At 31.5% G+C, this 18,220-nt stretch overlaps 1 protein-coding gene across 4 annotated transcripts in view; it reads right to left on the bottom strand.

Annotated features, from left to right (window-relative positions):
- ARHGEF12 (Rho guanine nucleotide exchange factor 12) overlaps positions 1-18,220 on the bottom strand; it is a 148,086-nt gene that overhangs the window by 52,961 nt on the left and 76,905 nt on the right. For 2 of the 4 annotated variants that reach the window (XM_011385706.2, XM_011385707.2), the window contains 8 exons: positions 14,357-14,455; positions 13,642-13,691; positions 11,593-11,650; positions 9,192-9,370; positions 7,477-7,554; positions 7,171-7,290; positions 5,547-5,687; positions 1,887-1,961 (listed from right to left, as the gene is read on the bottom strand). In XM_011385706.2, the coding sequence (XP_011384008.1) occupies positions 1,887-1,961; positions 5,547-5,687; positions 7,171-7,290; positions 7,477-7,554; positions 9,192-9,370; positions 11,593-11,650; positions 13,642-13,691; positions 14,357-14,455 (800 nt within the window). The remainder of the gene's footprint in view (positions 1-1,886; positions 1,962-5,546; positions 5,688-7,170; positions 7,291-7,476; positions 7,555-9,191; positions 9,371-11,592; positions 11,651-13,641; positions 13,692-14,356; positions 14,456-18,220) is intronic. The other 2 variants (XM_023526248.1, XM_023526249.1) reach the window with 2 other exon arrangements.

Here is an 18,220-nt window from a genome sequence, read left to right on the forward strand (position 1 = left end):
CTTACAAAGTTTAAATTTTTAAAGTTAGATTTTAAAAAGTGAGTGAAGACCACAGGACAAAGGACAAATAAGAGTAGAAATGATAAGACAAAGTTAGCAGAGAGGTTAATATAAAGATTTCTATTAATGTCACAGAGCTGAAGGCTGTCAATGAACCCCATATTTTCATTTTTAATTATATTTCATAAGTGCATAACGCAGGGTTTTTCAACCCTGGCACTGTTGATATTTTGGGCTAGATAATTCGTTGTTGTGGGAGCTGTCCTGTGCATTGTAAGGTATTTAGCAGCATCCTTGCCCTCTACCAGATGCCAGTAGCAGCCCTCCAGTCATGAAAATCAAAAATGTTTCCAAACACTGCCAAATGTCCTGAGAAACAAATTCACTCATGGTTGCTGATCACTGGCAAAATGAAAAAAATTTAAAAAATAAAAAATTAAAGTAATCACACAAGACACTGCTATAGAAAGAAAACAAAATTATAAAAATAAACGGGTTGGCAGATCTCACTCCATGTTAACAGATGTCAACTCATTTACAACGTTAAATTTAGCATAGAAAACGCAATATAGAGGCATTAATGTAGAATGTAAAAAATACGAGATGTTTGAAGTTCACAAACACTAATATCAAAGACCATATAGTACTAAAATAAATAAAAATTTTGGAATAAATAGAAAAGAATGAGTTTGGCTTAATTCTAACAGCAGTTGAACATGTGGGATCTGTAGCTAAGCAAAGGGAGTGGGGCTATAATGATTTGGGAGTCATCTGCAAAGTAGCTAAAGTTAAAATTATGTACATAGACCCAACAAGTTATAAATTGAGTAAATAATATATAGCTGTAGTTTTTCCTCCTTAAGTGTATCCCAACGCTATGCATTTGCATCTCCTAAAATTAATTCGGCCCTTTTTACTACTTGTGTTTTAAACCTCAAGACTGTAATTACTTAAGAAAAAAATCAGGTGAAACAATAGAAATTTGTTTTGAGTAGTAGACAACTCTTAATTTTATAGCTGATTAGATTTCTGATTTTTCAACGGTCCTTACGTTGCTATTAGTCAATGTGTCGCAATATGTTAAGTCTTTTACTATAAAACTTCATACAAGTCTAATCAAAAAATAAAATCAGAATGTGAAAAGTATTCAATTAAAAATATGCATGACCTGACATTTCTGCTTCTGAGTATATGCCAAAAAGAATTGAAAGAACTTAAACAAATATTTGCACAGTCATGTTCATAGTAGCATTTATTCACAATAGCCAAAAGATAGAAACAAGCCAAGTGTTCACTGACAAATGAATGGATAAACAAAATGTGGTATATGTATCCAATGAATTATTATTTGGCCTTAAAAAGGAAAAAAATTCTTATACATGCTACAACATGGATGAACCTGAAAGACATGCTAAATGAAATAGTCTGGTCACAAAAGGATAAATATCGTATGACTCTATTTAAATGAGGTTCTCAGAGTAGTCAAATTCATAAAGACAAAGTAGAATGATGGTTGCCAGAGGCTCAGGGAGATAATAATGGAGAGTTAGTGTTTAATAAGCACCAAGTTTCAGTTGAGGGAAGATGAAAAAGTTCTATAGATAAATGTTATGATGACTGTACAAGGTGAATGTAAGTTAATTTCAATGAACTGTATACTTTAAAATAAATGGTAAATTTTATGTTATGTATATTTTACTATAATAAAAAGACAACAAACCACCTAATAATACTAACTATGGAGTAACTCAATTTATCAAAAATTTATTAAGTTCCTTTAAAGTTTAAGCTTTCTCTCAAAAGAAAAAAAAAAGAATATACAAATAGCAGATATCTGTCACTTAGATATTAAAAAAGCACTATCGTTTAATGGATTTCATACTCACAGTATCCTGAATTACTTCATTTTTCTCTGTGTTTTCTTCTAGAGAAATCCTCTCTTTCAGGCCACTCTTGGGACTCTATTAAAAAAAAAAAAAAAAAAAAAAGATATTCCATTCCTTTCAATAGGTCTGCCAAAAGGAGATAAGAAAAAACAGTCCTTATCTCTATGGAAGAATAACGTTCTGAATTTCATATATGTATTTGAAACTACTAAATATCTTTCATATAATACCTGGCTCTGCTACATTTTTCCTGACTTTGGCAAATCATTTATTTTCTTAGTCTTTTAGTTTTTTATTGCTAAAACAATATAGAACCAATAGAATAGTTCTACTTCATCTCCAAGCCCGAAGGCTAATTTCTACCAATTAACTCTAGATATGTTACATATCTCAAACTCATTATGCCAAAAAAAATAAAATATTATTTTTATCCATCTTTTCTAACCCCTTTGTCCCAAACTATTCTATCCAAATTAAAAGCACTTTGGCCTATTTACATGAATAAAATTAAGCTTTTAATTTTCTGTTGCTACCTCATGTGAAACTGATAGATTTTTATAAAATGTTTTTATTTAAAAAAATGGTATATTTGCAATGAGCTAATATAAAACACAAACGATATGATACACAGAATTTCAATTCTGGGGGATGAGGAATACCCCAAAGCAATGGGAGCCATTCTTCAGAGCAACTGAAAATGAGGCAAAAGGGGTTTTTGTGTGAATGCCAATAAATAGGATACATGCTATTTATTCATATACCCAGAAACCAGAAGAAAGAACTAACAGTAGTTTCAAAAATAAGCTCCGCTTTAGAGAAATGGGTAACTTTGGGTCTTGAACAAGAGATATAAAAGACAAATCTAGAAAAATACTGGGGAATCACGTCAAAAGAAAATCTAAGGAGGCCACTGGCCAAAAAAAGGGGAAAATTTAAGCATCAAAAATAATGATTGCAACAAACCAAAGCACAATAAGCAAGAACGTCAGAATCTATGAATTCAAAATATCATACACATGCGTGCATGCATGTAAGGTCACATTGGTAACCTTTGGACTTGTTAGAGTACGACCTCTTCTGAAAACATACATAAAAGAAAAGAATCAAGCATTTGTCCCACCTTTCCTGTACAAGCTATATTTTAGGATAATCTACAAACTAGTAAGGGAAATTATTCTTCATAAAGTAATTCCATCTGATACAGAAAAAATGACAAAACTATATCATCATTTTGAAACAACTAATTAAATAATGGATGCAGGCATTTTGATCAACAGCAGGCATAAGAACTTAATGGAAAACTTTACAATGAAGAAATCATGCTGACATCACCTTACACAAACTTAGGGTCACATATACAAAAATTAAAAGCACTGATTCAAAAGATAAAAACACTGATTGGTTCCTACAATCTTAATATAATACAACTGAAACAAACATGGAAATCCATCAACTAAAAGAAGCACATTTTAGCTTCAAATAGACTCATGTAGGAATTAAGCTAGTTTGTATTGTGTTCAGTAAATATATCATCTCTCTTTATGCAATCAATACCTCACCTCTCACCTGGATTTCCACAATATCCATTTATTTATTTGGTCTCAGTTTCCTCATCTATCAAATGGTGATATTGCTTCTCGAAGATTATTATGAGAGTTAAAAAGAGTATCTATAAAGCATTCGGTACAACTGCTGACACAAAGCAGGTATTCAATAAATGGTAACTATTAGCAATTCACCACACATTTGTTAAGTTCCTACTAAGCCAAGCAGTCTTCTTACAAATCTCCTAGTCTCTTTACTCTACTTCTTTTTCCACACTGACATGTTTCTGATTGTGCCTCTCTTTTGCAATGCAAAATAAAGCTCAAACTCATTAATCATTCACTGTTGTTCATTCAAGTACTTAATAAACACTGATTATGTATCAAACAGTCTTAATTCACTGGAATGCCTGTTTCTACTCTTGCCAATTCACTCTGTATTTTATAAAGTTCTATATCTAAGACACAGCTTTTATTGTAACATTCCTTTATATACAAGATAAAATCCAAATTTTTCATTTGGATCACTTGTTCTAAATTCCTACAATCTGCCCAGGCTTTGGAGACATAAAGGTAAATAAGGCAGTCCCGATGTTCTCAGACACTTTCCACTTAATGGTAGAAACAAGCCATGAAAACAGAGAGAAGTAGCACTAAAATAAAAAAGAGAATATGAGATGGATTCCCCAAAGCAGTACTGCAAGAACAAGTTGAAGTCCTTTATAATCTGGACTCAAGACTTCGTTTCTAAGAAAAACTCTAGCCATTTCATTCATAACCCTAATACACCAGTAAAATTTTCACTGCTCTCCCAAAATGTTATGCAATTTTTTATATCTCAGTGCCTTTGCTTACATTTAGAGTACTGGTACTTTATAGCTAGGCAGAGGTAGATCACATACCACCTGGGTAAGTTTGGCAAATTGGTTAACTCCATTTGGCCTCGCTTTTTTCTTTGGAAAGGTATGAGACTATTTCACATGACTGTTTTGAGAATGAACTAAGATAAGGAATATAAAACACTTATTATAGCACATGGTATAGCCCAATAAATGTTAGCTACTATAAATTTTTGCTTGAGTCAAAATTGAATTTTTCATTAAAACTTTTGGCCTACCCAATCATAAGACTCCTAAAACCATCTTTTAAAAATAAATAAATAAATAGATCCTCAAATTGTCCTTGTATAAAGAGCTGAGTCATTGGGTCTAAGCCTCAAAAGGTGGCTTGAAAGATGGCTTGGGCCAGTAGTTTTCCATTTTTTATTTACCACAACCTTTAATAAAAGAGAAATTTTACATTGTTAATCAGCATATGTGTGTGCGCGCGCGCGCACACACACACACACACACACACACACACATATTCACACATAAATGTGCATACAACAAAAGTCATAAGAAGTAACACTGTTTCCCTATCTAAAGCACTCTTATTTCCTTTTTTTTTTTTTAATCCTGGTCCCAACCCGCTAAATTGATTTCATGAACCAGTTTAAAAACATTGATTTTGACTACTTTCCTCATCACTTTTAAAAAGGGTGATCTATTTTTAAGTCATTATTCCTATTACTGCATATTACTTACAAAGTACTGCTGAGTAACAGTGAACCTGGCTTTCAAGTATTCATACGACTAGGAAGCTACATCATATTCAACTTAAAATATTTTCTTATCTTTTAACAAATATCCATGTTCATCTGGCAATTTCTGGGTCAAGTCTACCTAACAGGACTAACTCTTTTCCTCTTTGTAATGGCAAAGTGCCCCATGATTCAGGACTGAGTCACTCTGACCACAAATGGAATATTGACAGGTTCTTAAAGATATCAACAATTGGCCTCTTGATTCAGTATAAAGCACTGCCATTATTAACTTCTCTACCTGCAAACAAGATGCTTGCTGAGAAATTTCATCTCTTCAAAGGAAATATTTGGCAATGGGTGTCCAAGGGAAAAAGTAAACTCTGGAATTAAAAGCTCACATCAACAGTGTCCAGAACCTCTGCATATCAAATTGCTACATTAAAGATGGCAGTGATAAAAAGTAAGTAATAAGAGAACACCTCTAATTCACGTAAATAAGAATACAAGAAGATAAAGATATAGAACACTTACATCTGCATTGTCACTACTGGGCCAAGAAGCATCTCCACTGCTATAGTCAATTCTGCCTAGTCCATCACCAGGATCTGCTTCTACTTCACTGACTGTTAGCGTGTCACCTAAAGGCTTGGAGGATGTAACTACAGCTCCATCCTAAAACAGATTAAACACACACACGAACACATTTAAAATGAAAACTTTTCATTATTGGCTGCATAAAGAAATATAATTGCACTACAGTCTAATGGGAGACTGCTAAAAGTTGGCCAGTTTGATGTGATCAAGAATGCTTAAAGCTCTAAAAGTTAAAAAACATAACCGCAAATTTTGTGGTTCTATAATGGCAATGACCTTAAAGACAGTTTAGTAAAGAGAAAAAGTTCAAACTTCCACATAGAGCATAAAGATAGTTTGTTAAATTATATCATTTATATTTCTTGCCCATTTGTAAAGATTATTACACTATAACTAATATAAATTATTATAAGCTTTTAGATCAGAAACCACATTTTTACTATTCAAACAGAAAGAATGTTCTTTGCTAAGTAATAACAATACCATAAACCTGTCAACATTACTGAGGCACAATACTCAAAACTTCATCACTCAAAGTAATGAAAAAATAATGTGTAACAGAAAGTACACTAAACTGGTAAAACTGTGTGACCTTGTATGAGTCATTTAACCAGTTTAGGACCTAGTTTTCACAACCACTGCATGATTTTTTAACTTTAAAACGAGCAGATTAGACTAGATGATCTCAAAAAATCCTTTTAGATCTATGAATCCGGCTTTCACTTATAGACCTAACTGAGGAAAAACAGCAAATCAACAGCTTTTACTCATTTTAAATGGTAAAGGCGATTAATCCATTTTGTTTTAAGATGAAATAAAAGGAACTTTCCATATCCCAAATCTGAATAGTACAGAATATAAATCTGCATGATATATAAATCCTGAGTTATTTTTATCTAATGAAACAATCATCTCCATATTTATACCTATGGAACAAATTCTGTTGAAATCTATTTTAAAATTTCAATAAAAATATAGTCATTAAGAATGTGAATGTGCTTTGAATTCATCACACTGGGCTTAAATTTCAATTCCACTGCTTTTGAGCTACATGATCTCAGACAAGTTATTTAATCAATCTGAGTTTCTCTAAATGTATATGTATAATGGGGGGAAATAACAGTAGTATCTAATCTCAGTGTGTAGACTGAATAAAAAAAATGCTTGTCTATGTACTTAGCACAATGCCTGTCTATTTGTAAAATCATACATTCCTATTTAAAAACATGACTGCCATTCTGTTTCACAATAGCAAAATCAACCTCAAAAATATAAAGAGATGCATCCAAATACATTTTAGTAATTCATCACATCAAAGCAAAAGCACAAATTTCATTTTAAAATAATTATGGAACAAAGAAACATTACATCATGAAGAAGCAAATAATCAGAAGCCCACATTTCTTTTAATTATTATTTCTAGAACATTGAACACAGGACGTTCTGTTGGGCTACGCTAGAAAAAACAACTTTAAAAAGGCAACTGCAACATTCTCTGACAAATTCTCAGAAGAATATGTTCCTGCAAATAGCTGAGTAGCACTTTTAATAGTGATGCTACCTGAGCAGAGCCTGTGGCTTTGGATAGCTGCTCCTGTAGCTGAGGAATGTGTTTCTTGGCCTCTTGGATCTCTTTTAGCAATTTTTGTGCAGGTGTTCGATTGTAATCTTCCTGCAATAACTAAAAAGTTATAAAAATATTTTGAGAATTACTTATGTCAGGAAAGTAGAGAAAAAGTCCATTATTAATCAAATAGGTAATGGTACTGATTACAATATAGATTGACTGTGATTATGATAAAACCAATTCAACTAGGTCCACTCACATTTTGACTGACCTATAAACAGCCCTTTTATAACTTAGTACCTGTAGCCGTTCCTGTTCTTTCTGTAACATTTTTCTCAGAATTTCTACTTTCTGGTTATGAACCACGTTGTTTTCCTCCTAGAAAAAGATAAAACAAACAAACAAACAAACAAACAACCAATACAGGGAAAGTGAATCTAAAATAAGTAGCAAAAACAAGACATATAACGTTATGCTCCAGCTCCAATTTTTAATACCTGTTTTCCAGCAGTTATGAGGACAGACATTGAGAAGTGACACTTAACGATAAAAGATTACCAGAAAATTTCAGCCTTTTTCACTCTTATTAAACTAGGTTCAACAAAACATTAAATATTGATATTAGTTGGAGAAATGAAGCTGTCTTAAGTATAAAAATAACATTTTATATTTTTCCTTCTTTGGATCTTTACTATCAATCCCCATGCATGACTCAAATTCCTAGTACTTTCTATCTGAAATATTAACACAGCTCCCTAATTCATCTTCTGCCATTTCTCTTTGTTTTACAACTCTTTATTTTATCAAATTAGTCTTCTTAAAGTCTTGTTATAACCACATCACTCTCTTGCTCAAAAAATTTTTTAATGGATCTTACTGCCTATATAAATTAGCCTGGGAATTGTGATTTTTCAAAATAAAAAGCCTTACTTTTTTCAAGCTTATCTCCTACTACATAAATCCTTCACAAGCACCAGACAAACAAGAGTCCTGGTTACATCTCAAAAATACTTGATGTTAAAAAAATAAATAAATACTGGGTGCTTTTTTGACTCTTCACCTCTACTTCCTCTGTCTAGGTTTCCTCCTTTTCCACTGCCACCACTTAAATGTTATCAGTTTTTCAAGTCTCAATTCAAATAATATCTTTCCATGAAGTCCTTCCTTATCACACAACTGGATGTGCTTTCTTTCTCCTCTGAATCTTTATAGAATTTAATATTTTTTTGCACATGTCACATTCTGCCTCTGTATTATAATTACTTGTATACTCTTGATTCAATCTCAAACAACAAAGGTTAATTAACCATCTACCATATGCCAAATACTAGGCACTTTTTTCAGGCACTAGAGACTCAACAATAAACAACACAAAACAAACAAACAAACAAAAACCCTTTTTCCTCTTAAAGTGTATATTTAAGATAACTAAGGACCTTGAACATACCATACATTAATTATATTTTCATGAGTGGCAAATTGTTTTGTATGTAGTAGGTGTTTAATGTCTGCTGAATTAAATTTGCTATCTCAGAACTCAGTAATCATTCTAAATTACATATGACCCTTGAATAATGTGCCAACTCTCCTAACACAGTCGAAAATCTGCATATAACTTCTGACTCTTCAAAAACTTAGCTACTGTGACTAGAAGTCTTACTGATAACAGAAACAGTCGATTAACACATATTTTGTATGTTATATGTGTTATATACTGTATTCTTATAATAAAGTAAGCTAAAAAAAGAAAGTATTAAGAAAATCATAAGGAATAGAAAATACATTTACAGTAATACAGTACATATCTGTTGAAAAAAAAATCATGTATAAGTGGACTAGTGCAGTTCAAACCCATGTTGTTCAAGGGCCAAATGTATTATGTAATTATTAAAATAAGGTTATTTTCCAGAATCTTGGACTTAAATTTGTTTATCAGCTCAATACTGCAAAACTCTCAACATAAAGCAAAGGCATTATGCAAGTGAACATTTATAAAGAAATTTTCCCACTCTTACCCCCATAAGCACGGGACTAGTAATCCTCTCCATATTCCCAGATGCTCCAGGTGATTGAGGGGATGTCATGATGGGAGACATATGTCCAGTGACTGATGGGTCTATTTCAGAATCGGCAAGTGGAATCTGGGGCGACCCAGGTGGGCGTCCCTGAACAGTAAGAGCTACATAGGAACCAGCTTGGGGTGGAGATATGGAAGAAAGAGGAAAGAAAAGAAAATTAACATTGTAAAAAAGATTTTTTTATAGCATTTCACCACTTAGTCTTTGACAGGTCTAGAAGATCCAATTTTATGTGAGTTTCATCATCTGCTAACCATTTCTCCACATAAAAAGAATCCAATCTGTTTTTTTCTCTTTTATAACTCCTCTTAAGATCTAAAACAACAAAGCTATTTTTAGATAGCAAATTACTACTCATAAGATCAGATATTATTTAAAAGTAAATAAAATTTATAACTCCCATTTTTTTTTAATTAGAGAAGAGTGAGTTAATATCAACCATCTGCTAATGGCTATGTTTAATTAATTTCTTAAATGCAAATTTGAAAAATCATATTTAAGATGATATTAATTAGGCAGAGTTTAATTTTCTGGAATATAAAAAAGCAATTTTAAATTAACTTTGCAAAATAAATTTGACAAAATATATCCCATAAAAACCAAGGGAAAAAACCACAATAATTAAATAGTGAGTTTTAATTTTAAAAATATGGAAAAGACAGAAATTCACTAGATATATTATGGGGGAAAAAAAACTATAGAAAGCAAAATTAACCATAAACAGAAAGACTTAACAAAAGACATTCATTATTCATTTAGCATCAAGAAGAAATGGCACTTTCCAAATAAAGAATTTCTTTCAGTAACTGACTTGTAAATGACAAAAAATCTTTCTCTTAGAACTTTAAGTGTATTTTACACTTTTAAATGTATTTCACACTTTTTCCCCAATTTAACCCATTTCACAATGTTTGAGGTTCTAAAAACTTTTTTCTTTTTATACTTAATGGTCGCAAATGCTATGATTTGGGGGGATTTTAAGTATATACCCTTTTTAAGGTTATTTCTCAGAAAGTCATCTATTATATCTTATTTACTTAAATATGAGGTTGCCTAAAATAGCTTCCTACTTCTTCTCTTCTTTTCTGTTTTTAAACTGCTTTGATTTGAAATCACTTTTGTTATGTCTAGAATATGCATTAAGGAGTAGAATACAAGGAAGCTCTATTACAAGTATAGAACACAGGCTTTAGCCATTTCAAATTTCTATCTGTTTTGGATATTCAGAGTGTTTTATGCTTACCTTAAATTTTTAGCTAGGTTCTCATTAATGGATAAGTAATCTATTGCTATAGTCCTAGGATTTAATATTTTAAGTAAAATTTATATTAGAATGAGTAACATATATAATCTAAAAAGCTAAAGAAATAATCTTGCTTTTTATATTCTGTAACAATTAGTTATCAGGCATATATTTATTATCATAAACCATCATATTTAGGTAGCACATAAAATTTATAAATCATAATCTTATTAAATTTATTTAAGTATCTAATTTTGGGAATCTAATTTTGATCATCACATTTAAAAAAATATATACTAAAGTTAAGAAGTATGGTCAAAATGACCATTTAGAGCACTGGTACTCCAATAAAAAGGTAAAGGAATTCATGGGCTGCTTTACTTAATAGTAAGAAGGCTAAGAAGGAATTCAGTTGACTGAATTTATTCTAAAGATGTCCATTCAATGAAAAGTAATAGGATTAAATAAAACTATAGTGTTTCTGCTTAGACACAAACAACCATCCCTTATTTCTAGTCTACTTTACTATGGTATAGTGTGATACAGATTATAAACTCTTAACCTTGGAGATTTCCAAGAGATCGCTACCTTAGATTTAATCATTTACTTATCTAAGGGAAAGTGACTACATTAGATAGTTTTTAAAGTTCTATTTCAGTTCATACAGACCACTGTGTCCAATTTTCAATCTCCTCTCTCTCAGGTGACTCATACATTTCTTTGAAACATACTTTCAATATTACCAAGAATGGCAAGTATATTATAATCAACCACATATCTGAAGTTGACAGAAGATAGTTACTTAAGTTAAGAATTTTCACCTAAGACTTTCCTTTAATGCAGGGGTCAGCAAACTCTAGCCAAGGGGCTAAACTAGGCCCACAGACTGTTTTGGCAAGTAAAATTTTATTGTAACACAGACACACCCATTTATTTACATATTTTCTATGGCTGCTTTTGAGCTATAATGACAGAGTCAATTAGTAAACCATATGGCCCACAAAGCCTAAAACATTTACTATCCGGTCCATTACAGAAAATGTTTGCTGATCCTTGCTTTGAGGGTTTCAGAAAACAACTAAAACATTCACCTACATTTGATTAGCTTCACCACCTCCAAATGATTTGAATGAGTCACCAATGTTCCATTCACCTATAAGAAAATAGTGTGTATCAGATAAATTCTATTGAGAAAATGGCTAAACTAACTTCAGGAATTATTATACATAACATAACCAATTGTAATATAGTAAACAGGGCTACGTATTTATTAAAATATGTATATATTTGGTCTAATATTAATTTTTGCCACTATTCTATAAGGTATACTCAACAACAAAATGAGCCTGAACACAAAACAAGGCCTTGATTTAAAGGGCACTAAAATGTATTCACCATGATAGATGACAAAACATATCATGCAACAGGTTTACAAAACCTTCATAACGAAGAGCCCTTGCAATAGAAAATATCTCTTTGCTTTTATGATTTGTCAAAAGCATAATACATTTTTAAAGATAAAAAAATAAGCAATATTTCCAAAATAACATCAACTTACTTTTAATTTTCCAATCATGACCTAATCTTTACAAAGAAAATTAATTTTCAGACAGGCTAGGAAATGTTAGGAAAACATGTAGGAAATGTTAGCCAAAGTCTCCACTAAACAATACAAATTAAGGTAAAAATATCGAACATGGATATAACATTATTTGTTCTCTGATAAAAGTAATACTTATTTTCATAAGTTCAAATGTATCAGTGTATAAAATAGAAGTAAAAGTATACTCATCACGCCCACCAGAGATGATAACTGTTAACCATGATGTTTAATCTTTGAGACACTATTTTAGTATGCACACACCACAGACACATACATATGCATATATATTATAACTGTCTTTTTTTCTGCAAATAAATACTTTTTATTGTATTGTGGATATCTTTCATTACAGGTACGTATAGACCTAATATATTCTTTTTCAAAGCTGCAGAAAAAACATTTATGCATATTTTGGTTGTTTACAAGTTTTCAATATGATAAAGCTGAAATGAATTTCCCTATACATATACCACTTCACATTTGTACATTAACTTCCTTAGGTATGTTCCTAAAAGCAAAATTGCTAGTCAAAGGTTAGACACTTAAAGTATATAATTTTTGATACATATTCACAAATTTCCATCCAAACAGATTTTACCTAATTTATACTCACAACAACCTATGAGAGTAGCCATTTTATCATACCCAAACTATGCCTAATGTATATTATCAATTTTTAAAATTTCTGAAAACCAAATATATTTCACATTTAAGTTATCAGTGAGGTTGAACATATCCTTATTATTTATTTCAATTACTGTGGAGAATTGCCTGATAGAATTCTTTGCCCGTTTTTCTATTAGACTGTTTTTATTCTTTTCCCAATAATTGAAAAGTGTTATTAAAGTGCTCTTTACAATTAAGAATATACTTTGTAATACATTTCAAATTTTTTTCCCAGATTGTTCTTTGTAAGTATGTTCATGGTGTCTTTTCCTGTATAGTAATTTGATTTTAAGTAATCAAATTAGTCAACTGTCTCAAAAGTAATTACTGACGAATCCGTTCTTTCATTACTGATCGCAATTCAAGAATTCAAAGCCTGTTTCTGGACTCTCTATTATGTTCCACTGATAGGTTTATGTCTAGACTAGAGTCACTTGTTTTAAATTAATCCACATTATCTCATCTCACACATATCCACATAAAAAACACTTTTTTCTTTAGCTAATCTTATACCTTTGTAAAGTTATTATTCAATCATCTGACAAGTAATGGCACAATTCTCCAATTCTACCAGTATATTCTGATGAAAACTTCTTGCTAACAAATTAATATGGAGACAAATAATGTTCACAACTGTGAGCTACTCTTCTATACAAGAATATAGTATGACTTCACTTATTCAAGCCTTTTACTTTGCCTTTTAGTGAAGGGTAATATTAATTTTAAAATAAAAGAAATATGTTTTTATAATCCATGAATCCATCATACGTGATTTGCTGCTTTTTATAAAAATCCAAGTAAAAAAAAATTAAAATATGGCTAATATACGCTTATTAAAAATTCCACCATAAAGTCCCTAATAGTCTTTTCCTTACCTTGATAATTCGATCACCGGTCTGTACTCCAGCCCGCATGGCTGCTCCATCTGTAAGAGAAATTAATTACTTAAAATGTAATTCATTTGCAATTACTGATAATCTTCTTGAAAAGCAGTGTAACAAAGTAGTTAAGAACATGGGCTGTAAAGTCAGACAGACTTCGGTTCAAATACTGCCCCCTTTCACTTAGTAGTTGTGTGACTTCGGACTAATTTTATACTTTTTTACCTTAAGCCTCAATATCACTTATGAAACGGGGATAAAAAAATACCTACCTCAAATTACAGCACCCAAAACATAAAGAAAATATTCAATTTATGGTAATAGCAGTAGAAGATATTATTGTTGTTTTGGGTAAAGCATGCATTTTTGACCCTATGTGCTTAATCTGTCTCTACTAAAATAACTTTGGTGCCATGAATAAATAATCCACAAACTTCTGTAAGTGCTGATGCATAACGAAAGTATCATGACCTAAGAGTCATATCTTTCTAAAACTATATAAGAACTATTTTCTTTCTATAAAGTATAAAGAAATTCAACTGGGATAAATTCATGCCTAAAATTATGACAGGAAAGACAAATCTAGCACAGCAGGCCATATGGCCTGCTATGCATATGATTATTTTATTCTGGGCAACAGATATTATTTAAGCTTTTCTATTTTATTGTTTGCTCTCTAATGACAAGACTGTTTTTAAAAATGCCTTGCCTTCTTTGACAGACTGTACGAAGACTGGATTGTCTCCACTGACCGTCAGCCCAAATCCATTGTCATCCTTCTGGATGATCACGCAACGCTGAACAAGACCTGCAAAAGTACCATAGGGTAAAGAGAGAAGAGAAAAACGAAGAGAAAAAAAGACAATAATTACATATTAGTAATGAACTCTATTCTTTCTGGAGAAACATAAGGTAGCACATGAAACCCATATATAAAATAAGAAAACTAACCCCGTGAACAAAACAAACACAAGAACACCACGAAGTCATATATATTGGTTTCTCACTGGAAAGGTAGAGTAGAATTGCTCCAAGATAAAAAATAGCTATGGCAAAACTGAAAAAGATGAAGTATTAGAAAGGAGACAGAAGGAAAGCCCATTCATATCTATGTTATTTATCTGTAATATAAAATCCTCCCTATCCTGTGGTTTTGGTGCTCTAATTGGTGTTTTAACTTCCCCCACCCCCCAAAAAAACATTTTGGGACATTAGGCTAGAAGCAGCCTAATGTGAAATCCAATCTTACTCTCAGGAAATTATAGTCAGGAAAACACACTACATATCAAGAAAGGAGATACTTGCAGAGCACCTACAGCACTTTTCCCAAAAAGGAGAGAAAAGGAAAAAGTTCAAAAGGAAGAAAGACTGTGGCTCACAGAAAAATAAACAGAAAGAAGAAAAAAGAATAAAAGACAAAGAAAGAATCTGTGAGTTCGACCATTCCTTTTATCTCTTTCATATACTGACCTGATTCCTACAGGAGAATGTTTTCCTTCTAGTTAAACAGCAAACGAAAATTGTTAAGGCAAGGTAAAGAGAATGAGGACCACAATCTAGGGAATAGGGATGTCCCATAAAGAAGAACCCTGATTAGTACCCAACTGTTTTATTATGCATCAGATGAAGATACTGAAGTCTGTGTTAACGAAAGATTTAATACATACCTTCAGGTTTGCAGAAAATAAGCATTTCACTAAAACTCAATATATAAAACATATAAAATAACACATATAGTATATATAATAATTAGAAAATTAAAAAATCTTCAAAATAAAGTTTATAGAGTCATGACCTTTTAAATAAGTCTAATGTACAAAACAAAGGATATGTTACAGATTGCATATCTTTATATAGATTTATACACATGTATCTCTTGCTGTTAATGAAACGTCACAAGTATGTGAGCCTACTAGAAGTGAAAGACTGAAATAACTGGATCCCAGAATGAAAAATATGAACCTTGAATTTTAACTCATAATCCTACACAAAAATTAACTTAGAGCAGATCATGTTCTAAACATAAAGCTAAAACTTTCATAAGAAAATATAGGAGAAAATCTTCAAGACCTTAGGGTAGGCAGAGATCATTTAGGATGCAAAATGCATCAACTACAAAAGAAAACAGTAAATTGAACTCAAAATTTAAAACATCTGCTCTTCTAAAAGATATTAAGAAATGAAAGGCAAGTCGCAGACTGGGAGAAAATACAATACAAATATCTGATAAAGTATTTATATCTAAATTACATTTTTTAAAAAACTCTACAATTCAAAAATGCAAAACATATTTTAAAAGGCACAAAAGATTTGAATAAACACATCTCAAAGAAAGATAAGCACATGCAAAGGTGCTCAACATCTACAGTTGTCAGAAAAATGCAAATTAAAACTACAATGAGATATCACTATACACTCACTGGAATGGCTAAGAAAAGACTGAAAAGACCAAATGATGACACAAATGTGGAAAAACTGGAACACTCACAGATTGCTGGCGGAAGTGTAAAATGGTACACTTTGAAAAATAATTTGGAAATTTCTTTGAAAGGTGAGCATACATTTATTTACATAAGACCCAAATATTTCACTCCCAAAAGAAATGAAAACTCATGTCCACATAAAGACTGGCAGACAAATGTTCATAGCAGTTTTTAGTTCATAAAAGCCAAAGACTAGAAACAACTCAAATATCCATCAAAAGAATGGCTAAACAAATGTTCTATCAATTACAATAAAATACTACTTAGCAAGAAAAAAAAAAAAAAACCAGGAACTGCTCATATATGAATGAATCACAAAAACATGCTAAGCAAAAGATGGCAGATACAAAAGAGTACACACACTATATGATCCCAATGTAAAGCAGACAAAACTAAACTACAGTAACAAAAAGCAGATTAGTGGTTGTCTAGGGGTAGGGTGGGGAGAATGATTGCAAAGAAACATGAAGGAACTTTCTGCAGTGATGGAAATGTCCTGTATCTTAACTAAGGTAATGGTTACACAAGTATACTCATTTGTCAAAACTGATCAAACTGCATACTTAAAAACAAGTGCATCTTATTTTATGTAAACTGTATCTCAAGAAAGTCAATTTTCAACATTAAAAAAATGTGTAACCCCTCAACTCAAGAGACTACTGAATACTAAATAGCATTTGAATTCATCACTCCCACGCAATAGTAAATTGTAATGGAGGGAGAGGAAACATGATCCATCAGAATTCAGTCCTTTTCCTTTGTTTAATGTTGCTTCCTTCAAGTAATTAGGAAAAACTATATATAGAAATGGTGTAAATACATAAAAATGAAGAAAAGCAGCATTCTTTATAAATTTCTAAAACATAATATAATATATGAACCAGAGAACCTCAAAATATTTTACAGGAATCTTTTAAAAATCCATGCCTGATTTTGGAAACATAAACATCTGATAACTTCCCTTACACTTATTTGAAATTTCTAAATGAATTATGTATTGTGGCTTTAAAAATAAAAATTAAGACAACTACAACACTGAATATATATATATTTTTTATATGACATCTATCCTTCCCAGTTCTCCCAAGAGCTGAAAATCAGCAAATTAAGGGTTTCTAATATTGGTGTTTGTTGTGCTTAAGCCTCCGGGATTCTTACATAGACTTTCTTCAGGTCCCTGTAGAGAATGGGGTGCTTATAAAAAGTAAGGAAGAGTAATAAGGGTTAAGAGTTTGCTGTGTCTGTTTATTTCACTTTAATATAATGAACATAAAGTAATTAGCTTAAGCCTGGCAAATAATAAAGGCTCATAAATGTTAAGTATCATTTTATTATGATTGGGCATCGGCTGCCCTTGGAGTTTCCTAATCAGAAATATAATTACTCATCTATCAATGCCATCAATTAAAAACAATTTTGCATTAACAATCTCCTATGCTCTTTAAAAGGATCAATCCTCATTTATGTCTTTGCCTAAATTTTAAGACAAGCAAATTAGTTTTAAATGGGGAAGGCTGAGAGATGGAAACTTTAACAGAGCCGAATTCTTCTGATAGGTAACTTTAGGAAGATGAGATATAACAAGAAAGCCTCAAAAACAAATCACCTCCTCTTGTAAGCTTTTCTGAATATTCAGAATGAGTTAGGTGAACCCTTATAGACTCCCACTGCAACCTCTAGTTACTCCATAGTATCATTTGATTTATATTTGTTATCTTCTCATAAGATTATATGTTTCAAGAATACAGGGGCTCTTTCTTGTTTACAATCTTATATTAGAACCTGACATATGTTCTGGTATAGAAAAACTTTTTTTTAACTGCTAATAAATTAATGAAAATTGAAAAAGTAGGAGTCTAGAATGGAATATCAGAAAGGGAAGTGATCTGAGAGGAAAAAAAAATACTACCACAAATACTCAATTTTAGCAAATATGCCTAGGGTCCTAACAGACTGCTAAGGATTGAGTAAATATATTAGGATTCCCTCAAAATATTGCAAACCTGTTTTCTCCAATTCAAAACTGCTCTGCCTGATACATCAAAAGGAGATGAAGAACAAAGTTGATAAAGAGGAAAAGGAGAAAGTTA

The sequence above is a fragment of the Pteropus vampyrus genome, unplaced genomic scaffold (assembly GCF_000151845.1).
Source record: "Pteropus vampyrus isolate Shadow unplaced genomic scaffold, Pvam_2.0 Scaffold755, whole genome shotgun sequence".
In the NCBI taxonomy this organism is placed as follows: Eukaryota; Metazoa; Chordata; class Mammalia; order Chiroptera; family Pteropodidae; genus Pteropus; species Pteropus vampyrus.